This window comes from Ceratotherium simum, chromosome 5, assembly GCF_057802395.1.
Source record: "Ceratotherium simum simum isolate JZ-2026a chromosome 5, ASM5780239v1, whole genome shotgun sequence".
In the NCBI taxonomy this organism is placed as follows: Eukaryota; Metazoa; Chordata; class Mammalia; order Perissodactyla; family Rhinocerotidae; genus Ceratotherium; species Ceratotherium simum.
This window is the reverse complement of record NC_141904.1, coordinates 20623599-20648777: the sequence shown is the minus strand read 5'-3', so window position 1 is coordinate 20648777 and position 25179 is coordinate 20623599. Positions and strand designations below refer to the sequence as shown.

At 43.1% G+C, this 25179-nt stretch overlaps 1 protein-coding gene across 1 annotated transcript in view; it reads right to left on the bottom strand.

Annotated features, from left to right (window-relative positions):
• Window positions 1-308: 308 nt before the first annotated feature.
• CPNE4 (copine 4) overlaps window positions 309-25179 on the bottom strand; it is a 467697-nt gene continuing 442826 nt past the window's right edge. Inside the window, exons 12-16 of the mRNA XM_087430567.1 lie at window positions 18691-18745; window positions 15560-15611; window positions 13108-13241; window positions 7742-7978; window positions 309-2011 (exon numbers count right to left, since the gene is read on the bottom strand). Of these exons, the coding sequence (XP_087286693.1) occupies window positions 1877-2011; window positions 7742-7978; window positions 13108-13241; window positions 15560-15611; window positions 18691-18745 (613 nt within the window). The 3' untranslated portion in view covers window positions 309-1876. The remainder of the gene's footprint in view (window positions 2012-7741; window positions 7979-13107; window positions 13242-15559; window positions 15612-18690; window positions 18746-25179) is intronic.

The following is a 25179-nucleotide window of genomic DNA, read 5'->3' as shown; positions in this document are numbered from 1 at the left end:
CATTAGATCAGTCATCTCTTTATTTGTTAAACCTCTGTTGAGTGCTTCTACGTTCCAGGCACGTAGACACGGAAAATCAGGTCCTGGTTTGGGGTTAGAAACAACCACTGGATATTTCTGTAGGATTGGGCCTAAATATTTTAATCCCTTGTTTGTTAAAAACAATGATCCATATATTTTTATGGGACTGTGAAAGAACTATTCCTAATCTAAGGCCATGTCATCTGCATGAAATAAATCACTGCTTGGAAATTGCCTTGAAAAGAGACACAAGACTATAACTCATAGAAAATTCTGTAAGTACCCAATTTATTCATAAAACAATACAGTTTAAATATTTATGATTTTTTTCAGTCATACATTTTTACCATCATTCCCAAAATGTTGTGCATTTGGCTGACATGTATTTGCAAGGTTAGGATCTATAATTATAACACTGGAAATCATACAAGGCATTTGAGTTGCTTGTTAACATTTCCCCCCTCAACAAATAAACAACAAACAGTTCTATTTTGCCTTGTGATTTACTTCCCCATCTTTCTGATCAAAAATAAATTCCGCCTTGTGCTTTTTATGCCTGCAAAACACTTGTCCATTTCTCTGCAAGAAGATTATACAGGAAACAGGCATTCTTTTGCTTCAAGACTGGCCAGTTTAGGTTGAAACAAAACACCTCCACTCAAGACAATGATTCCAGGCATTTCTGCTCGTCGAGTTTGCTCTCAGGAGTGGTAAAAAAGGCAAAAAGAAGCCCTACACTAAGCTTAAAGGTCAGCTTGGTGGGCCTCATTTCTGGGGAGCCATACTGCCCGGCCATTTGCCATGGACAAGTTTCCATTGTGGTGGTTCCACTGAATCAACACGGAACCATCCACGCACTGGTGTGTGTGGCGCCTCCTTATAGAGGGCAGGGGCCGGCCCAGGAGCTCTCCCTAGTCTGTTTAAGGAGGAGGTGTGACTATAAAGCAGTGAGACTGATGGGGGTGTGCAGCTTCTGGAATCAGTCTCATTACTTTCTACTCCCACCTCGGAGACCGGCAGGAGCTTGTGCTACTGGCAGGGAAGAGGCGCCATTCTCAAGCAGACTAGGTGCGGCCCTGCCTCGGGTGGTCTCTACACTCACACCCTGAAGTCTAGAAGCTCGGTGCTCTTAGTGTGGCCTGAGGACTGCACTGGCCCCACCTGGCAGCTTGTTAGAGCTGCAGAATCGTGGGCCCACGCAGACCTATTGCATCACAGTCTGAATTTTAACAAGCTCCTCATGTGGTTTGCGTGCACAGTAAAATCTAGAGATACTGGGCTCGGTGCCCCAGACCCACTTGAAGACTACCTCTAGGTGACAAACCTCTTCATCAGAGAGACCATTCCCAGCAGGGAGGAACTAGAGATAACAACTGCAAAAACAGTGTGTTGTTGTTTTTTTTTATTTTAAACATGCAAAATACAGTCCATGCATCTGCCATTTTGAAAAGTCTCTCATCCTGTAGCAGATAAAACCAAATATGTTTTGGCTATCAACATTCAATAAATGTTTCAAAATGCTTTACAGTGTAAAGATAATAAGAAATTTAGCAAAATTTCAACAAACCTGTATAAAAAACAGATACAGATACCATTTTATTTCAAGGCGACATGCTGTAAAGAATAAGTTATCATTATCTGTGTTTCTTTGTAAAAAGTCTTTAACAATATGCGGGCTTAATAGATCCAGGCCTCAGGGCTACACATGCAAAAAAAAACTGTCGGTTAGTTAAAAATCACCAAAACGTGCTATTTTTGAATGTGTATGTGCGTGTGTTTTTTAAGTACAGGAGTAGTAGAAGTATTAAATATTAGCAGGAATAGTATTTCAGAACTCTGTAAAAGTGCGTGGAGTTCACGGTGCTAGTGTCCGGGAAGACTCATACATTTCTGATGAACATTTTGGCTTAATCCCTTTGCCATTGTAATAGTCCACGACTTGGTTTGGAACTTCAGCCAACACGCTCTTTGCCAGGGCAGCTGGAGATGCCTGCAGGGAAGAAGAAATTACCATGATTTTGGCACCTGGCCAAAGGAATCAGATCCAGAAGCAGCCTAAAAGACTTGAGTCCCACTCTGAGCAGCTAGTCTCTCTCATTCGTTCATTCATTCATTCAATATTTGTCTACTCCAAGCAGGAGTTGTCAGATCGTTGGAAAATGAAACTTTAATTTCATAATTATATTTTTTCATGCCTGTCTCAAGATACAAAAAGATTCACATGTGAAGATGGGTGAAAGTTGGATGGCAGAATGAATTCTGCAGCTTTGTCTCTGATTTGCATTCGATGCCAGACACCATGTTAATTATGTTCCAGGCACTCTGCTAGGGTTCCCGGGGTCTAAGGTTCTTGCCATTATGGAAGTTACAATCACGTGAGGGGAGCCTGGTGTGACCAAAATTCACCCTACTGTGAGGTAGAACATGGTACATGCTACAGACCATCACATGGGGGCTTATTAGAAATGTAGAACGTTACACCCATCCCAGAGCTGCTCAATCAGAATGTGCATTTTAACTTGACACCCTGGTGATTTCTATGCATATTGAAATTTGAGGAGCACTGCTCTAGAGAGTCACAAGCACTGTGACCAGAGTACAGAAAATAAAGAGACTAAATCAGCTTGGAGGAATCACAGCAGGCTTCCAAGAGGAGGTGGCATTTCAGTTGGGCATGTTTTAAAATGTAGAGAAGGAGGGGACTGGCATTTGATCATTCTAGGGTCAGTGAGTCATCTGATGGGGCTGAAGGAAGAGTGTGTGTGTGTGTGAGTGAGTGTGTGTGTGGGTGTTGAGCATGCCGAATTGGTGGAGAATCTAATCGGCAATCAGCTTGAGGCGGGTGATAGAGGGTCTTGAATGCCACTCTAATTCATGCAGCCTTTATTCTACCTGCATTACAGCCCTCCTTTATGATTTGGGGCAGGAGAAGGTGGAGGTTGATATCCTGCCTGGTCCCTGGAGTCACGAAGAGCTGGGTTTGACTTCTGGCGTTCGGTACTAACTGCCCAACCCCTGGGCGAGTAAAGCTGCCCGAGCCTCGCTGTTAACAATTACTGGAGAGGTTGAAAACTTGAAGCAGAGTGACCAGTTAACACGTGTTTGGGATTCCTCAGGAAAGACCTGGAGCAAAAAGGGCTGACCTAAATGCCGGAGGACCTGGTTTCTAGATCTTTCCTTCCTATGTGGCTTGTCACTCAGCCATTCAGCTTTGTTAAGCCCCAGTGTTCTCAGAGACAAAATAGGAAAGAATAAGAATTCATTCTATCTCACAGAGTGTTTAGGAGGCTCGAAACAAGGGACACGTATCTTAAAAGCAATCTGAAAACACTGAAGATGCCATAGCATGTTGGACATTCGGCATCCATGAATGATCTTTTATTTTATAAATAACTGCTCAGGGTTGTGCGTTAGATCATGGGCCATGTGTACACTGGGGTAGATACAAAAGTCATTCCCATGCTTTTCTCTCTGGCCATCTCCCACATAAAAGTTAGAAGGCCAAAGACTTGATTTCCCAGCCTCTCTTGCATCTAGGGACGGCCATGTGACCCAATTTCATCCTTTGAAGCACAACTGGAAGTTTCCTGGGAGATGTTTCTTGGAAAGCTTTTCTTTCCTGGTTAAAGGGGATAGACATGGTTGGCTCTGTTTCCCTTTCCTCTCTCTTTTTTCCTTGAACTAGAATGTGATTCCTGGAGCTATGGCAACCACTTTATCATTATGAGGGAATAGCAAAGGGAATCACCAGGTGCTGGCCCTGACACTATTGAATCACTGAAAAAACAAATGTCAGCAGCCACCAGCCCCTAACTTCTAGCTACATGAGAAAAATATATTTGCACATATATAATCCAGACTTTCTCAACTTTGGCACTATTGCTATTTTGGGCCAGAGAATTCTTTGTATGGGGAACTGTCCTTGTATTGTGGGATGTTTACCAGCATCCCTAGCCTCTACCTGCTAGATATGAATAGTATTCCACAACTGTCACCATCAAAATTATCTCCAGACATTGCCAAATGTCCCCTGGGGGGGAAGCCACCCTTGATTAAGAACCACTCGTGGACTCCACTGTAAGAGGGATTTGCTGTTATTTGAAGACAAAAATTTTCCTAACCAGTGCTGTCAAATAGAACTTGCTGCGGAGACGGAAATATTCTATGTCTACACTGACCAATATGGTGGTCACTAGACACATGCAGTTATTGAACCCTTGAAACGTGGCTAGTGTGACTGAAAAACTGCATTTTTAATTGGATTGAATTTTAGTGAGGTTAAACGTAAATCGCCACATGTGGCTATGTGCTACTATATCGGACAGCACAGCTCCTAAGCCATCCTCCCACCACTTGGCATATCTGTGCTGGTGGCTCTGGTGAGCAAACAGGGCTTGAGGGGCGTGAGTTGGTTGGGAAAAGGCCAAAAATATGAAAGCAGCTGTTATAACAGCTGTATTTATTAACCTCCTACACACACCTGGTGCTGTGCTAAGCTTTATATAGACACCACCTTAAATCTTCCAGTGTGTGTGTCATTTGCCTTATTTTACAGATAGGAGTCTGTGGCCCAGAGAGGTTAAATCACTCGCCCAGAGCCACAGAGCTCAGAGCCTGTGTCCTGTCTACTTCAAAGCTCCAAGTTATCACGCAGAGCAGAAAAAGAGGCAATTCATGGGTTACTGGCTTATATGAAATGATATCAGCTACTCACCTTCCATTTTATTTATGGCTTATTGAATCCAGAGTAGATTAGTTTGGATAATGAAATGGTTTTCAAAATCTAATTTGAAATCCGCAAAGATAAGGTGGGTGATATGCTGCTGGCGTTTGCTTTAGTCATCGCGGAGTAGCTGGAGGCTCTGTGTAGCCGAGAGACAGTGTGTGGGGCCCCACTTCCTTGCCCTGCTCAGGCCACCGCCCTTGTTGCCGAGGCCCCCTCACCTCCCCACTCCCCAAGCTCTGGCCTTGTATACCCAGCTCAAGCTGTAAGGTTTTCCTCATGGCTACTTCTCTGCCCTGAAGTCTTGTAGCAACATTTTAGCCCTTCTCAGCTACCCACGGGTTGCTTAGCATGGGATTGTTCTATGTCCCAACCATGCAATTCTCCAGTAAATTCCTTGACCTGGACCCATTGCTGTATTATCTCACTGTGGTCCCAGTGCAAGTACATGGCTTGCACACAGCAGGCACTCCATGAGTGTTTGAGGAAGAGGAGGAGGCTAGATCCTTGTGTGGCTTGGTGGCATTGGTTTAGCACACAGATGTGTGTGTGTGTGTGTGTGTAGGGGCGCAGGGAGAGGGTGGTTTGGGGAAGTGCATGAATCTCCTAGGGAGTCACCTCTTGACCCCTCTTCACTCAGGCAAAGTTATGGGAGGTGGTCGGAGATGCGGCTACTTCTGTCTGGCTGACAAAATGGGGCAGGACATCGAGATCTGGAAAACACCCTTCTCCCTACATTGAGCATCATGCAAGTCAGGAGCTTCATTGCTGAACACACTTGCAGCAAATTTGGCCTGCCCTGGCACACCCCTCCTTGCAGAGGAGTCTACTTCTTTTTGACTCCACTCCTTGCCGCCCATATGCAGACAATGAGGGCTTGGTGAGCTGCCTTCATTTAATGAGTGGTTTCATTCGGAAACCTCCAGCTCGGGCAAGTAGAAGGCGGGCTATGGTAGCAAGTTGCCCCCCACCCACACTCTCTGCCCCTGTGCTTCTGCTACTTGGAGACTCCCTCTGCACTCCACTCGGTAGCCAGAGATTGATTTCAGGCTTCTTTAACGATTCTACTTGCACTGCAGCCCTCCTTAAAAGGAGAATCGTAATAGTGTGGCAGGATGGTTATAACCAATACCTCGTCTTTCCAGGAGCCCTGGGTGTGCAGTGAGCTCCCTGGGCAGTCCTGGCAGTCATGAGATCTAGGGTTCAGCAGGGGCTGCTGGGCTCGTGATTTACCTGAATGCTCACTTTAAAGAACGTCCCAAGAAGGTGGCAGAAACAACAGCAATTGATGAAAAGCATATGCCCAAGCCTCTGACACTGACACTGGGACTTGTCTATAACAAACAACTATCCAGCCATCCTTCTACTCTCTCTCCTCACCCTACCCAGCGTAGCTGGGGTTCCAGTGTGAGCCCCAATGGGGATTCACATGTGCCTGGACCTATCCGATAAACTAGCTGGAAGAGTGCCAGGGGTTCATTTGAATGAGGGTTTTTGGCTGGAGGAGAAAGACTTTTCCAAAAAAGCATCAGGAGGGAGAGCTCAGAGAGGACGGCGTAGTGCCTGTCCCTTCCTCTCTCTGACTCTAAAAAACCGACTGCAGCATGAGGACGCAGTGGCTGCAGTAGAAGGTAAAGAAGATGTTTCCAGTAGGGATCCTGGAGATGTGGGGACACAGAGTTCACTGCATCAATGGTTCAGGTGACAGAGGGGTCTCTGCAGCACAGAAAGGAGGGGATTCTTGTCATTTTCAAGGGGACTGCCGGGCAGCTTCAGGGCACTGATGATTCTAGAGATCTCTCCCGCTGGGGCAGCTGAAGCTCAGACACCAGCCACTGGGAGCAGGTCTGCTGGCACCACCAGCAGTGTGGAGGGCGAGGCCTCACTGGGTGGCAGGTGCCAGGGATGCTCTGCTCTCGGGCGGCTTTCACAAGGGGCACAGAACAGAAGAACAGAGAGGACTGTCTCTGACAACCCCTGGGACCCCCATGGACTCCCAGACCCAGCTGGGGGAGGCTCTGAAGGGTTCTTCAGGGCCACCAGCAGCCCAGAGGGAGCCTTTGTATGAATCAGAGAAGGTGTCCCTCTGGGCAATTGCAGCCTCATAGGTGCAGGGTTTGTGGAAATTTTAAAGGTGCCCCTTCTTCTGGGGAGTTAATAATTATCCAAAATTTGGAAACGAGGAAAAATTGTTATTGAGCACTGTCTCGGTGTCACACTAGAGCACTGTCTAATGGGCCTGCTCTAAGGTCATCGGGGGAATGTAACGCTGCTTGACTTATTATTTATTACTGATTAGAGCCCACAACTGTAAAGCTAGATATTGCAGAACACTGATAAGACTTCGGTCCAGTAGAGAAGGTAATCCAAAGATTGGTCTTTTCCCAACCCTTTTGGTCATTAATGAGTTTTGAATCTGCCTCAGCAAACTTATTCCAGCACTTTTCCCCACTGACCATAATTGACTGTTTTATATCCTTCTTTGAACTAGCTTTGTCATCCTGCTGGTTCCCTCATTAATGAGTTAGATAAATCTTTGATGCTTCTTACTATGTATTATAGAAGATTTAGGTTTCTATCACTTTGAAAACATACTTTGCCAAAGCAAACCCAGGCTCTGCCAGGGGACATGGCTTGACAAGCAGAACCCAGGCTGAATTTTGGGTTTTCCTTGCATCTTCAGCCATACACCCTTGGGCAGGGAACAGCCTGCCCAACTGTACGTGACAGCGCTGGGGGCACTAGAGATCCTGAACTATATGGATGAGGGTGAGCGTCAGTGAAATGTTGGCTACCATAGTTAGCATGACTCCTTATCTACAACTCAAGTTACACTTCTTTCTCCAAGAGTCTAGATCTACATATCCTTGTGTGGGAGATGGCCTGGCCGAGGGAGGGATAGGAGGCATTGTTTCACTACAAACATTGGTCGAAAAATGTGGGAGTGAGCTTGCTTTGATTCTGTTCTCCCATGGGAAGCCCCCAAGATATGCGTACGTGTTTGAAGTTCCTGAAGGGTACGAACTGGACGATGTCCCGAAGGACAGGCTCTCCCTTGGGCGACCTCAGAATTCCATCGTCACCGTCCAGCATCTGCATGTCACTGAAGTCAGCGTTGCCCACTCCCACGATGATGACCGACATGGGCAGGTGGGAGGCGTGGACAATAGCCTCCCGGGTGTCAGCCATGTCTGTGATGACGCCGTCGGTCAGGATCAGCAGGATGAAGTATTGCTGTGATCGGTCAATCAGGTGTCAGGTGACAATGGGGACAGAGAGATGGGGGAGACAAGGACAATACCAGTTACGCACCTGGGGTGGTTTCAGTGCATGCTGAACACAGACATTTTTTGAGTGCCTGTGCAGACAGCCCTGCCCTAAAGACTTCAGGTTATGATGAATGGAGCTTAAAGGCAGGCACAGCAATTGTAGGTTAATTCCAATAACCACCTTAGTGACGATTACAAAGCACAGTGTGGCAGAAAGAGCAGCAGAGAGGAGTCAAGAGGGCTGGCTTCAAAGCCTCCTTCTCTGAGATCCTGGGGAAATCCCTTAACTCCTCTGGGTCTCAGCCTCTTCCTATCTCAAATGAAGCGGGACTATACGGTCTTCTTCAGCTTGGAGATGTTGAAGAGTCTAAAGCTGCACTGCCCCACACAATAGCTCCACGTGACTACTGAGCCCTTGAAATGCAGCTAGAGCAATGGAGGAACGGAATTTTTATTTTATTTCATTTTAATGAATTTAACTTTAAAAATAGATACCCAACTCAGTTACTGGAAACCTTTTAAGTATGTTCGGAACAACTCAAGTACGTGAATCTACTTTCTCAGCTATCAATTTATAAAATCCAAATAAAGATCAAGTATCAGGATCTTAACTTAGCATCCAAATTAAGATGCTATAAGTGTAAAATATATACCAGATTTTGAAGATTTAGTACCAAAAAAAGGTAAAATATTATATTAGTAATTTTTTATATGGAGTACATGTTAAAATGAGGATATTTTGGTAATATTTGGTTAAATAAAATATATTATTAAAATTAATTTCCCTGTTTCTTCTAACTTATTTTAATGCAGCTACTAAAGAATTTAAAATTGCATACACGACTTGCATTATATTTCTAGTGGACGGCACTAGTCTAAAGCCCTGCTAGAGAGGGCGAGGGTTGCTCTCTCCAATTGAAGGCCATGTGCCAAGGCCTAGTTTGGGTGTGCTCAGAGGTGGCCACCCTTCTCCAAGCACCTGGGCAGAAGGCTGCTGAGCTCCATGGCTTCCTGCTCTAAGTCTTGGCCCCCAACCTGCAGCCTTGCCGGCCCCTCTCCACCTGGAGAGGCTGGAAGGTGGCTCATCTGAGATGGAGACTGGAGAAAAGGCTCTGCACCCATCAGCACAGGGAGGGCTTGGAAAGTGCTTTGGGGTGTGAAGAAGGAAGGCTCCTCGGAGATCAGCACTCCTGTTAGTGGTGAGCGGCATCATGACAGCCTCTACTGGTGACAGGGGAGGGAAGCAGGTCACTGAGATGCCACTCATGCCAAACTCAAAAGAATTTCTGATATAATATCTGCCATATACCCAACATCTACAGTAGGACAATTAAAACATTCCAAGTTGCCATCTTTCAGAAGAGAAAGGCTAGACAGAAGAGACACATTTTGAAAACATCTGGTTTTGAGAATCATACTTAAAAGGCTGCATACACAATGGCAGTGCTAAACAGTTCCCACTTTTCTCTGTAAGTTTGAATAAAATGCTTTTAAACAAAACAACTCAGTCAAAAATACAACTGGAGAGAACTGAAACTACACTATGATGAAGACAACCACATGCTCGGAACGCGTTCCATACAGTTTATTGTAAAGATCCATTCTGTTCCATGTCCGTAACTAACTACCCACCCCTAGTTCTAGCTGATCACCCAATCTGCAAATTCATTCCAGTTGAAAATTTTCATCCATGTCTTTGCTTTTTGAGTCTTACATGTTCACAAAGAAGGTGGCCTGGGAGCTTGGAAGAGGTTTTCCGTAGGATGAAGTGATGGAGGACCTAGGGAGGTGCAGAGAGAAGGGGCAGAAGGAGGCAACCTTGGTGGTTTGGGGATAGAGGGGAGGGGCATAGAATACACCAGAATCATAAATTAACCTTCCCGGGTGCACCTTGGAAGGCCAGGACAGATGCCATACTTGGAAGGAGACTGCTTCTGATTCATAAACAGATGGGCCCTTGAGTGAATCATTGTATCCTTTTCCTCCATTCTCCTCCCTCCCCCAACTCCTGTCTGATCTGGTCTTTATAGTCCAGCAGATGGATCTCCCCTACCTACTCAATGCCTCCGGGAATAAAAACACCTGATATTCACACTACCACATCAAGAACCTTTAGAGTTGCAATGATCTAGGGCAGGGGTTGGAAAAATATTTTCTGTAAAGGGACAATAATAAATATTTTCGACTTTGCAGGCCATAATGGTCTCTGTCGCAATGACCTAACTCTGCCGATGTAGTGTGGAAACAGCCACAGACAATACGTACTTAATATGAATGGGCATGGCTGTGTTCCAATAAAACTTGATTGATGGACACTTAAGTTTGAATGTCATATAATTTCCATGTGCCATGAAATATTATTCTTTGATTTTTTTCAACCATTTAAAAATGTAAAACTATTCTTAACTTGTAAGCCATTGAAAAATGGGCTTCAGGATGTAGTTTGTTGACTTTTGATCCAGTGCAGGGGTTCTTAACATGGGCCTATGGACTGTTGAAAGATTTCAGGCAGTCTGTGAACTTGGGGTAAATTATATTTTATTTTCACTAACCTCTAACTGAAATTTGTCACTGTTTTCAATTATAAATATAATGAACAAATGAAATTAGTTTTAACTGTACTGTGACTTAGTCACCAATAATTACAGATATTTTCCTGTTATATCACTGTGGCTACAAATATCTCAATGTATCATTTACACACAACACTACCTAGAAATTACAGAATTATTAGACTGGTTACTGGTTCTCATAATTTAATGTTAATAAAGAAACATTTTATTACCATATTTATGATGCTTCTATGTCACATTGCATTTCAGTATAATTGGTTTATTTTATAATATACATTTTATTTTTGTGCATTTAAAAACATTTCTGAGAAGTGGTCCATGGGCTTCACCAGTTGCTAATGGGGTCCACGAAATGAAAAAGGGTAAGAACCCTTTTGGGGTTCTTATGGTCTGAAGAGATTGTCAGGATTTTAAAATCTGATCCTTCCAGGTTTAATCTAGCAAAAGTTAATAGGCTACAGACTGCCAGATCGAAACCCTGATGGAAATTTCCAATAAACCTAGCAGTAAGAGTTGCTTCCAAAGTCAGGCTGGGAAAATGCTCATGAATGAAATATTATAGTCCTTGAATGTAGTTGAGGTCTTATTTAGATAAGGAGGGGACTTGTTTTTTCTTTCTAGAAGAGCTCCACAAAATTGAGGAGAAAATCCTACAGCCACAGACTCCCTGGCACAACTCGTCTAAGAGGTTCAAGTTTGGACCCCTTAGCAATCAGCGATAACACGGGGCCCTGGACCACACATCGTTCCCAGACCAAAAGAAAGCTCTGGGGAAAAGAATCAGTGTTTCCGTCCCATAGAGGGCATTCATTTGGGGCTATGTGGGTTGGATGCTTCCTACACCATTTCCTGACCTGTCCTTTCAGAGCAGACGCATGTGTCCCTTGGGGAGTGGTATATGCTGGCTTATATCAGTCCCGAATCCAGACCTATGTCGGCCGTGTTCTCTTTTTACTCCTGTAGGTCCTGGTGTCCCAGAGGGGCTGAGATGATTCAGTTTTCAAATTGTGCTCCAGGGAGCCCTGGGGATGCCTTGGATGCTCTTGGGGATAAAGGAGGTAAAGGAAAAGACAAGTTTGGACCCCATCCCTAAGCCCAGATTAGTAAGGATGGTCTGTTTTCTTAAAATCTATTTAAGGTTTTTCTAAGATTTCTATCTATGTTGGGTTTCTGAGCAAGGTATCATTTGAAGAATTTGAGTTTGAAGTTCTGATAATAAAAAAAAAGTTAAAAAATAGAGTGAAATATTGATCTTATCCCCAAATCTGGCATCTGTGAAGATTCAAATGTGCTCCCAGGCCTCTGTGGGTTTGGCAAGATGGAGCTTCTGCTGACGTTGACAAGTGTAGTTTTCAGAGGAATGCTGGGAGGAAAGTCTGCCTGGAGTAAGTGTAGGAACCAACGGGCAGAGAGATGGAGACAGTGAGGACAGGCAACTCTTTCAATGAATTTTGCTCTGTAGGGAAGTAAAATAAGGGACAGTAGCTAAAGGGTAAAGTGGTGTCAAGGGAGAGATTTTAACTTCAACGGGAGATATTATAGCGTGTTTTCTTTGCTAATGGGACTGAATCTTCAGCAGAAAGGGAAAAAAATAGATGACAAGGAGAGAGAGGGAATATAAGTGCCGCATCAAGGTCCTTGGATAATGGAGAGGGGATGTGCTCCAGGGCACAAGAGAAGTTGACATTGCATAGGAGAATGGTTCACCATCCATCCTGACATGAGGGGAGGCTGAGGACACGGGTACAGCACAAGTAGGTTAGATGAGTTGATGTGAGAAGATGAGGGAGTAGTACATTACTTTCTTTATGCAAATGCAGTATCTTGAATTCCGGGATAAAATTACAGAGAAAAGTGTAGACATCAGTAATATTCTACTAAATCTGAAAAATGCCGTCCAGCCAAAAAATAAATACATTGATATCATTAAGAATGATACGTAGAAAAGTTATTACAGTAATGTATTTAACTCAAAAATATTAGGGAAAAAAATCAAACTTTGGCCTCGTAGCCTTAGTTCCCATTTTCTTAAGAAAACCGCACAGCACGTGAAACAAATTTTTGCTGTGATGTTTTGTGTTGCTGCACTTGACCACCAGGGGGCAGAATCACCCATTGTTTTACTTCTGTTTTGCTTCACTTTCATCTGTACTATGGGTACATTGGAAAGCAAGCTTCTTTTTGGACAATTTTTTTTTCTTCCCAGAAACATAAGGTGGGTATGACCTATACTTCAGCAAATATAGTAGCTTCCATTGGTGAGTGTCTCCTGGGTTCAAGTAATATTGCAGACATTTGAGATGTGTCATCTCTAAGCCTCACAATAACCCAGCAGAGATGGGTATGATTATCTCCATTTTTCAGATGAGGAGACTGAGGACAGGGGAAGGCTAAGTCACTTGTCCAAACTCACACGGGTAGAAATGCTTGAATTTATTGTCAGCAAGGGATGGGTGCTATGGCCAATATCCAGGTAAGGAAAGGTAAACTCCCATAGCAGGAGGGCTGCCCTGCTCCTTACCGACGCCTCCTTGGTGTTAGTCTCCTCTGATGCTGACTTGGCAACCTTCTGAATGATGGGGGCGATGTTGGTGGGACCATAGAGTTGGAGCTTCGGAAGGCAGCTCTGATAGGCTTCCACAACTCCTTGAATTCCTGAGGTGAAATTGGTAAAGATCGACAGTTCAATAGTGCCCTCGAACACACACACAAATAAAGCATTAAATTCCCCCAGATAGTCCTTATCAACATCACATTTATGTTCTTAAGATAAAAAAGAAAATACCATATCACTGGTGTTGCTGCCTACACCCCAGCTGGAATCATTATCTTTAAAGCTCAAGTCAAAAGCAACCATTTACACAAACTTTTCCCTAATATCCCACTTTACGCATAAGATTTCAGTAGATCTTCATAGCACAAAAAAATAGATGTTACACCCCTTTTACAAGTGGAGAATCTGAGGCTTAGTGAGGTTAAATGATCCGCCCCAGGTCACACAGCAAGTGAGTTGTAGACTCGGGATACAAACCCAGGTCTGCCTGGCTATAAGGGCTGTGCTCTCAGGGACTAGGCAGGTCAGCTTTAATGCTCCTAGTTTCCATACCACCTTATTGACTCTACTGTAGATATACCACCCTGGGCCACCTATAGGAGTCACGTGTACTCATGACCACCTCTCCAGATGTTAAGGGCCTTGTAAGAGGAATCATGACTTACTACCTTAAAGGGCTTGAGGCAGGTCGGGCACATGGTAGCTGCTCACCAAGTGAGTGAAGAATGAGCAACATCGCTGATAGAATCACCTTCTGGGGATTGTAGTAAAGAGGACTGATGTTCATCCTGGTCACCCTCTCATTTAAAGGAGGGCCTCCATCCTGACACCATGTGAGCCAAAGAAATAGTAAAGGGTGGGACTCTGCTGGAAGCAGCAGTCCTGCTCAGGTAGCTTCTCCCAGCACTTTATGAGTCTTGACTGGACATGTAATGTTATAGTCATGATCCCACGGTAAGAGTCCCATTACTAATGATTTTCGTTCAAATAGCTCCTCTTGGTGTCTGTGCCTGTGTTACCTCTTGCCTTCCCCTGTTTCAGCTCATCCTCCTACCTCCTGGAAACAGCACACTGGTCCTGTTTTTGGCCAGAGGGATCCACACAAGCCCCTGCTGAGACTGTTCTCCACACCCACCATTTATTGCAAACCAGCTCTTGGGTATTTTGGATGAGCAAGTTCTGTTCTGTTCTGCCCCTATACACATGCTACCAACTCCTCTGAACGTGCTGCACCCTCTTTTCCTGCCTCAAAGCCTGTCATACTAAAGACAGATGCCAAATCATTATGCAGCCTGGTTTTGAAGTCAAGTGATGCTGAACAGAAGCTCCTTATCTTTTTCCATTCTTGAGTTTTTACTTGAGATAAGCAAGTTTAATTTCTCTTTCAAAAGTATCAGGCAGATGAATTCTAAGAGTGTGAAACAGGTGAACACTGGGTATTTCATTCTGCTTTGATGGGAAACCATTTTTACAGTTCAAGAATGGCAGTGGCTAGGGATGAGAGAAGTCTGAATCACAATAAACTTGGGGTGAGGAATCATGAGAGGGAATAATGGCTGAATGGAGATTGGGTCTCACAGGTTATTACATGCAGACTCAATGATATTGATATCATTTTCTTGGACATTAAGTGCCAAATCTGTGAAATAAACTGTTGGATGCTCCACACACCCCACTGGATCTGAATTCACCCTGGTTCAGCCCCCTTCTTCCTTGACAAGAAAGAGGAGAGAGACACGGACATTTCTACCTACTGCACTGTAAAAATGTCTTATGATCTTCATAGCAACAAATGTACTGGGCTCTATTTGTTATTTAGAAAGCAGGAAAAAGAATTCTAGAATAAAATTTATCATCATAGTTGTAATCATCATTATTTTTTGAAATTGTGTTGGGGAACTTCTAGCTGGAAATAACGAAACATGGACCAAAGCCGTAGAGAATGTTCTTTCTGGGACAAAACCACGAAGCTACTTGTTTGAAGTCACTTCAAACAAGTATCCTTTGCCAACATGCTGAAAGTGTCCAATGATTTCCCTTGTTTTCCCCTCTCCTTATACCTTCACAGAGAGGAAGTTGTGAGATATAAATACTTGAAGAAAATGTGGAAAGCAGAAAGAGGGGTATCTTATCACTGCCCATCAGGTGAACACCCCCATGTGTTTTTGGCCAGAGGAATCCAGAACTGGCATCAATGTTCTTGCTGTAAGCTCTTCTGCCTTTTCCGGCTCTTATTTTTCTGCTCTGTGTTGTGGCTCTCTGTTGCCTTTGGAGGAGCATGGTTAATTTGGACCCAGAAAGCCTAACTCTCTGCTGTGGACAATCATAACCGATAAACTGCATCAGAGGAGAGAAACTAAAATGGGAAGATACAAGCAGAAGAGCTGTGAGCCACTGGCTTTTTTAGGTCGTGATTTACCTGCACATTCTGGGTTGTCTTCATTAAAGTTGATTGCAAAGTCATGAGAGACCTAGACAAGGATTAAAATTTAAAAAAGGAAGAAAGGAGAATTACAACTTGAATCCAGTAAGGAGGCACTGGGGTTGAGAGTTTGCAAACAAATGCCCATTACATTCATTATGTGTTAAGCAGCAGGAACCATTTTAAGCCTTTACACAATCAATCTGAGATGGAGGGTGAATTCTAAGCTCCCTGTGGAGTTGAGGTGACGGGAAGATTTTCTGGAATCAGATAAATGCTGGCAGGAGGGGAGAATACAGCATATAAAAAAAATCCCAGAAAAGATTTCAGAAAAATGTAACTCCAAATAGCTTCCAGATAGAACTGGCCACAGACTGGAGGCTTAGATTTGGCTGAGTTTTATTTGGACCCAGTGATAAAAAAAAATGATAACTCAATATCCCAAGCTGTTTGCTCAACACGGTGATGGTTATAAAGGCTCTACCTAAGCTGTTGACATTTAAGAATCATCCTAACATGAGATGCAGAACTATAGGGCACGAGGATTTTCACTTATATACAGGTAAAATAGACTCCACTCTACTTTTGAAAAAGTAATAAAGTAATAATCTACCTTACAATCGTCCAGCACAAATTCCTCTACCTGGCAGGACCTTTGCACAAGGTCAAATAACATATTGTTTATTTATTTCTTTCTAAAATCTGATAAAAACAAGAGGGCTGTTCTAGCATCTGGACATTTTTATTAGATCATTTGGAATTTTACAGAGACTCAATTCAAAGGTTATTTCTAAGCACTGACTCTCTTAGGGTTTAGAAAATAGGTCATTGTGTTAAAAGACCCCTCTTTTCTTAGTGGGAGGTCTGAGCTGATGCTGTTGGTGCCTGGCCCAAATTCACTTGCCCTTAGCACTTCCAGGCAAGTCAGCTGACTTCCAAACATCTTACCTCCTTTATTTACTTTATTTATTTAAGTTTTTCTCAGGCCTCCAGAGTCTGCTTTGCCACCCAAGTGACAGTAATTAATCTCCCTTGGGAGCAGCCTTTAATCAGTGGCTGACAGGAGACGGTGTGTCAACACCCCAGCTCTCTTATCCCTCAGGATCTGTGTCTGCTCTGCATTGTCTCCCAGGGTTCCAGCAGGATTGAGCTCCAGCTGCTGATAGCGGTAACTGACTTGTTAGTATACCATGTTGACTTCCTCCCGTTTCTCCACTCTCTATTGGGGTTTCCTCCACCTCTCAAATAATCTACTTGCATCCAAATTCTTGTCTCAAGGTCTATTCCCGGGAGAGTGCAAACTAAGACAGGGGTGCTTGTGGCTCAGTTTTGATGCAAACTCTGAGATCTTATCCTAAAGAAGTAAATGATGGTGACCTTGTAAACTCTCTGGGGGCACCTGCTGCTGACACCATCAGTGCCTGTCTGGGGCAGAAGGGAAATTAGAAAAAGATGGAAAAGGGGTATTTAAATGGCTTTTGGGGAGTAGAGGTGAGGATATGTGAGGAATGCCTGTTAGGACAGCAGGAAGTGTAAGTTAGCTGACAGGCAGGGTGGTGCTAGGGGATCAGGTGAGCATGAGGACTTCAGAAAACAGAAGGAAGGATAAGTTACTCCAGGAGCGGACCAGGCAGATGTCATGGATGAGAAAAGGAAGGCCTGGAACAATGCATACTGCACCCCTTTGTCCTCAGCCTTGCTGGGCCAGGCTGAGACCGGAAGACTACCCGGTGTGGATGTGGTGGAGGAAACTCAAGCAACTCTGGGTATTTGGACTGGTGGTTGTTGAGGTGCATTCCAGTATCGAGGCTCAGAAGCTCTGTGAAGAAGGTGGGCGCCCGCCTGCCCACATTCTGGAACTGATACTCCATCTCAAGCGGACTGCACCTCTTCAGCTCTGGCTAATTCTTGTACATGTAATCTTTTCATCTTAGTGTTGCCATGCCTTTCAGTTTTTCCAGAGAAGCCAGAAATGTGGCATTTTATATGAAATTGTCTAATTCTTACAAAAAATTTGTGTGTCAAATATAATTCTTTTGTGGCCTGAATGATGTCTACAGGCCACCAATTGACAACTCCTGTTCTATATTCTTCCTCCCCATGTGCTCTATTTCCAACAAATGCTTCTAGAATTCTGTAGCCATGCCCAGCAGGGAGGCTAGTGTGGGATACAAGGCAAACAAGAAGGAGGACAGGTCGGGGGACATGCCACTCCATTCACTGCTCACTCCAGCAGCAACGGGGAGATGGATTCCCTCTTTCACAAAGGCCACAGAAGGGGAAGGCCCTTGTCTGACAGCTCCAGGGTGGGAGCAAATGTCAGCATCTGCCTCCTGCCCTGCAACTCAGACACAGTAAAAGAGAAAGGGACAACTGGGCAGTGTTGCTTGCACTTAGCTCAGGCTCAGAGGCATCGGTGAGGCTGGGGCAGGGACGCGGCTGCCTCTCCAAGGCTCTCCCACCTGGGGGAACTGAGTTTCCAGTGGAGAGTGTCCTACAGGGGCATCTGGTATACCACAGTAGAGTGCCTCAGTTCACTGCAGCTCACATCTCTCTATACACAGTCTTCACCTTCTTTATGTCATGAGAAGTCAGTATCAAAACCAAATAGGATTTCAATGTATTCACAGGTATCTATCAGCTTCTCAACTCTCTAAGCCAGAGTGATTCTTTCTTTAGAACTTCTCTGTGTCTCCCACACAAGACTGGCACTCAGAGACTTGGAATGAGGAAGTCTGTAGATTTCATTGTCATGGACTCTGACTCTTGGCCTTGTCAATAGGATCTTTCTCTAGGGGAGATCTGAATAGATAGGTTCTGAGCCACTAGACAGACATCAACTTTCTGAGTGTTTTCTCAGCCTCTGACCATATCTATAAGAAGCTAAACAATGGAACTCTTCTTTTAGACCTCTGAGAAGACCCATCTAGAATACCAGGAGATTGGGTTTCATCAAACAACAGGCTCCAAGGAGATAATCTCGCTAATTCTGAAGACCTTTTCTGACTCTTTGGGCCCTGCTTACATAATTACATCAAGGGCTCAAAGAGTGAGACTCCTGTGAAGGAAACCCAAGTTATCCTTTGTCTACAGCAAAGTGAAAGACGACCCCATCTCTACTCACTCACCGTGTACTCTGGGGGTATCCTGGCACCGAACCCAAAGGCTGGGAACATTTTGTCACTGAAATTAAAAAAAAAAAAGAAGTTGCTTCATTTTTTTATCTAATGAGGGAGAAAAACATGAACCTGCATTCCCTAGCTGGACATGTTACTATGCCAAATGCTGACTAATGCTTCTTGATTATCTGTGGTAACAGAGGATAGCTATAGCATGGGTAATTAAAATCAAGAAATAATTTACAAAGTTCATTACAGTCATTAGCCTGTAACTTCTTCCCTTAAGTTTTTGCTAGATTTGATACTAAGGAATAAAATGGCCCCAAAATTTCCCCACCTCTCCTACCCCAGTTTTCTGTCTCCTTTGAAAAGTGATCATGAATTAGGTAACTCCAATGGTTGACTGTGTTAGGATTTTTCGTATATATTATCTTTTAAAGTCTTTATAGGGATAGATTATTATTCCCATTTTACAAGTGGGAAAATGCCTTGGGAAGTAAAGTGACTTGCCCAAGATCATGCTGTGAGTTAGAGCCAGGGTTCGACCCTTGACAAACCTGAATCCAAGGGGGATATTAAAAAGCAATGGAAAGCTTAGAAGGCTGGCTAATTGACAGAGCTTGGTTCCAACTACAGGACTCATTGTGTCCACTACTTTATCTCATACCAGCAGCGAGAACTGTTTACATGTCTTCTCTTATCTCCTGAATTCAAAGGGAAGCTTTGTATTAAAATCTTTACATCTCCACTGCCTCCCTACCCCAAAGAGCACCTTCAGCATAATACTTGCCATAGAATACGTGCTCAATAAATATTTAATGAATACATAATCCATGAATTGGATCATTAAGATGTGGCTATGCAAAGAAGGGAGAATTCTTGTGAAAACCCATGAGAGTCACATTTATGTCTTTTGCCTTGGTTTCTCTTACGTATATTGAAATTCCTCTCTTAATTGATTCATTCATATATGCTGTATCTTAACTCTAGCCTTACTGCTTTACTGTACTACAGGTGAGAGGATGAGAAGGAGAAGAATTAACATTTATTGGCACCTACAATGCGTTAGACATGATGTTAGGCGATGCACGTACTTATTTAATTCTCACTCAACCTTTGAAGTTCCATCTACTTATTATTCCCATTTAACTCATGAATAAACTGAGTCTCAGAAAAGCTAAGAAAGTGGCATAAGGTGTTTACCAGGGAGCACGGTGTGATTCCAAAGCCCATGCCTTTTCTGTTATACCATTCTAATTTAATGATTATGTATAACGTTAAACGTGATTTCCTTCTGGCACTTCCAGTAACTGGGTCCCCTGAACAGACAACAAATGAGACTCTTCTTAAGCAAATTTTGTGCTCTCAAGGGGTTGTTGCAATGGGGCTCTGGAATATTGCTCTTGGCAGAGGGCATGTTCTTCTTATGCCTTCTACCTTTTACTTTCTATTCCATTAAAAACACAACTGAGATTTGCTCTTGGAACAATTCTCACATTTCTCAGTTCTTTGCAGAGTTAGTCAAAAAGAAAACGAAATTCAGATTAGGGCTTGCTGCCCCTGAACATTTCTGTAAGCAAAAGGAGACACCCCACCCCGCCAAGGCTGACTGAGAAGTCAAAGTATCAGAGCCAGATTGTCACCCATCATCATCTAACCAATTTAGAGGTCATTAGTAGCCAACGATAGCTTTGATAAAACTTCACCGAAACACTGCCAGTTTGACCAAATTTGGGATAGAGGTTAGAAGATACAAGGAAACCAGAATTCTTCAAAATCAAAGTCTAAATTCTCCAGAAAATCACCAGCTCGCCCTCTTCCTCTCTGTTGTGTAGATGTGGCTTTGTGGTGCATCGCAGATAGCATATAGTAGAAATGGTATTCATGCTGATAAAGAGAAAATCACCAAAGCTTATAAAGGATTAGCCACAGCTCCAAGAAAAAATACTTCTGGTCCTTGGCAGTATTGAAATACTTTGCCTCAGCAATTCGTCCTTAACCAAGACAAAGGCGAGCAGGTGTGGAAAGGAATCAGTAAGGGGGATTTTAGAGGTATTTTCTAGGTAAGTCTGGAAGAAAGCTTTCCTGGGTGGAGGATGGGTCCTGTTTCTTCCAACTCAGAGATGGTTCAAAAGTCAAAACAGAGAAACCTAGGAGGCTCCACACCCTTTATTGTCTTCTTTGGTGAGTTTAGGAGGAGTGAGATCTAATATTCCATCCATTTCTAATCACCAAACCAGTGTTCCAGCCTTAATGATGTTCCTTTTATACCTCCTTAGCCACCCTTGGGGATTCAAAATTTGCTGAGCAGGATGCACTGTTATGTAATCGAGTTTAAAGAGAAGGGAGGTAGGGAAAATGCCTCACCTACAAGAGGAACAATTAATGAACCAGGAGGGCATCAAGTCTCTGAAGTTAGACACCACAAAGACGCCACTAAACATACTAAAGAAAAAATTTCAAGCCTAAGCACAATAGATTTAAACACCTGTTCTTCCTGATTAAAAATAAAACTAGGCAGAGAGGAGTCTTATTATGCAAGAGGCACAGGAAGGCAAGTTGAGCATACAAGCGAGCATGATACACCAAGGTGTCAAAGAACTTGAGATTGGATACACGCAGCACTGACTAAAGAGGCCATTTAGCAACTATTGAGAAAATGATTGGTAGAGCCTGCCAGTCTGGAAAATTCAAGGGCAGATCACCACCTTGGTAATGGCAATATTTCTCACTATTGGAATAAAATAGTGTAAAATACAATAAAAGAGCCCATGGTCTTCAATGGTAATGAGCATGCTGTCTTGAACTTCTTAGGGGATGACCACGGTCAAAGGATCTGCAGATGGAAGATTCATTTTCAACTACCATTTTTAGCCTCCCTGTTAAGGAAGACGGAGATAAAGCAAAAGCAAAGACAAATTACTGCATCCATAAGGAAATGAAGATGAACTCGGAGCAAAATGGCATTTCAGAATACCTAGGCATTTAATAAAGACTGTTCTGTAAAGCAGTGGTCTTAAAAATGGGGGTACATGGAAATGCCAAGCCCTTCTGGGGATATGAGACCATGCCTTTTATTTAAGGAGATCAGTATTGAGTTCCTCTACCTCCCTATGTATTCTTTGCTGAAATTGATCTTCTGGGAACACCTGTAATGTCAAGACCTGTTCTGCATTCACACCTTCCCTTTCACAATTACCCTTCTTTACCCATTCTGCATCTTAACCACATGGTGCTTTGCTCTAGAGTGTAAAAACTCTGCAGCAGAAAATAAAGGAACACTTCTAAATGCAAATGATTCACTAGAAAACAAATCCTTTTGCAAGTCAGGTAGTTGCCAATTTTTGATTTAAAAAATTGTAGGAAGTGCTGATGTCAGCTGGTAGATCATTAAAATACATTTTGATGATTGACCATTAAGTGATTTTTTTTGATGTATAACTTGGAATTGAAAGAATTGAGTAATACTGTTAGTTAAACTCTTTCCATTATCACGTACTTATTTATAAGAACAAGTTTTCTTAGTACTAACATTGATAAAAACAAAAAAATTGGATTAGAATTGATGCTAGACTCTCCCATTCTAGTAATAGGTAGCATTCATTTACAGATATGTAACTAATTGGGAAAAAAACTCCCACCATCTGTTTCATTAAGATTTTTTTTTCATTTTAAATTTTTTAGGCAATAATTAAGTATTGAAATTCCCCATATATTTATATTCCTGTGATCAATTATGCACTAATAATGATTGTAATAAAAACTCAACCAGAAGATATTTTTAAAATACTTTGAATCTTTTCATCACAGAAATTAGAAATTTTAAAATTTATGTTCATATTTTTATTACAGAAACATATGTTCCAATGATCAATAAAAAAATTTCAAACCAAATTTTTAAAGATACACTAGGATGAAATTCCATGGGGGAAGGGAATGGAAATATGAATTCATGAAAAAAAGAAACAAAATTCTCACTCAAACTGAAGAGCTTGTTCATGCATTTTTTAAATGGATCATGGTGGGTATCAAATAGCTATGGCATTTAGATTCTACTGGATGCATTCAAGAGAGTTATGTAAGAGTTTTATTTTTAAATGTCCATATTTACAATACACTAGAATTTTTATTCTTTGTCACTATTTATATTCATGATGGAAAACGTTAGATTTAAACGGAAAAATGTGTGAGGGAACACGCTTTTATAAAATTCTTTTTAGGGGTATATGAGCAAAAACATTTTAAAGGTAACTGGTCCAAAATGACTTTTAGATCTAATGCTATAGTCCTTTTTCCTTTTGTGTTCAGTTTATTTTTTAAAAATAAATTAAGAATGTTAAAGATAACAACCTCTAACATTTATTGAGTGCTTACAACAGGCAGAACCTGTGCTAGCCAGCCACTTTATAGCATCTCATCCTCACAACTGCTCTGCCAGGGAAGTGAGATAAACCTTCCATTTGCAGCCAAGGAAACCAAGGCCCAGAGAATGTAAACCTAAGGAGAACAGAGGTAGCAGAGCTGGGGTCTGAACACAGGTCCCTTGCCACCAGGACCCCATGCTCTTTCCATCATCCTTGTTGATTCTGCCCTTCAGAGGAGGCTGGTCTGCTCTAATGATTCAGAATAATAAGGATAAGTCCATCCATGTTCTTATAACAAGGGACAGAATTAGCAGAATTCACCATCCCCAGGGGGCCCTCCTGGACAACCTCCTTTCCCTCCTTATGCAGGACCCATCCTTACACAAAGCAAAGCTGCCCTGGTCCTGCTGGGCTGCAATTTATTTACGTGCCTTTCCCTCCCATGAGACTGTGAACCACGTGGGGGAAAACTGTGCTTTGTTCATTTCTCTCTGTCTTTACAGCACCAGGTGAGTGCCTGGCACCCAGCAGGTGTTGCCTAGGTCCTTAGCCATTCCATCTGACCCATCTCTCCCGATTTAACTCTGGGTCTCAACCCTGGATGCCCATTAGAATTAAAATCCTGATCCCCAGCATATACACCAGACTAATTAAATTAGAGTATCTGGGGTGGAGCCCAGGCATCAGCATATTTTAAGTCTTCCCAAATGGTTCCAATGTGCAGCCAAGGTTGAGAACCATTGACTGGTGTTGGTAGAGTGGATAAGGTAATTCTGTGATATGAACCTGTCTTCTGAATTCTAACCCAATCCTCTACACTCGAAAATACCTGTCAGATTGGGTTTGGGTTCCAACCTAGCCTCCCAGCATGGTATCCAGCAAACCATGCAGGAGACTCCTGCCTCAGTTTCTGATATCCCTGTCTCATTCTGGGGTGGCCAAATCTACAAAATGGCAGTCTGTACTTCCAAACAGGGTATTCAGTATCTAATACTCTCTTGAGAGCATATAGACCAGCTTTGTTATTAGAGAACATTGCAGTGGTCAGAGACCCACATCTCTGCTGAGACCAAGCAGCATGTGCATGTGCATCCTTGGGAGTCAAAGGGGAGAGAACAGGCAGTGGTCTCTCCTTTAGAGGCACAGAGACAGAACAAGCTGGCAGGACAGCCTTCTGGGCTTAGAACCAGAGATCTGGGGTGAGCTTCCCCTCAAGGCCACCCTGAGAAGAGCTTTACATGTCTCTCAAGCTGTTCTATTCATGGATCACCTCGTAATGACCCATTGGCAATGACTGTACAAGGCAGAAACAAAACCCTTGGCTGTCAGAGGCTGGGAGGAATTTCTAAGGCTCATGGGGATTAAAAACCTCCCTGTCGCTGCAGGAGGGGGAACAGTGCCTTCTGTCAGTTTTTATTCAAGTGTTTCTTTTTGAGCATCAACCTGACTTTGATGTGAGAATAAATTAATTCCAAAGACCCAGACTTGAAATTTCCTGACTCTGCCTGTCTATTGTCTATCCACCCACACAAAAGAGAAACCCGAACCTTGTCAGTTTTCAACCTAGCAGCTTGCATTACACATTCTTCTAGGGAGTCTTTTAAAAGAGCGCCCGGGCTTTTCAATCCTCCTTTTCTTCCTTAGGTATTTGCCCATTTTAATGCTGAGCTGCCTTCTTTATACATATTTTTAACAAGCTCCACTGAGCTGAAGAAACCTGATTTTCTTGGCCAGTTGGGGCCGATAACTTTGTTATTATCCTACTAAAATTTTAAAAAGAATCACATACGAGATTCTTCATGGAACTCCTAATGTGTTATATCTTATTTTTTACACGGAATCTGTGTTTTTGAGGGAATACTTTGTCTGGCTCACATTCTAAAGGGATAACGGCTCTAAAAGATGGACAGGTCACTCTGATTATAGTATCCGCGTCTTGCACGTGAGGTAATCAGCAAACAGAAGTTCAGCAGCTTGTTCCGGATCACCCGGTAAATCTGCCACAGAACCACAGAGAGGGCTCTGGGCATCAGCTCCTTAATTTCTGGCCAACCTGCCGATCTTCTCTTTGGAATTCATTATTACATGGCCTTCTCCCCAGCAGAGTCAGAAGCAACTTTATTATTAAGCATCT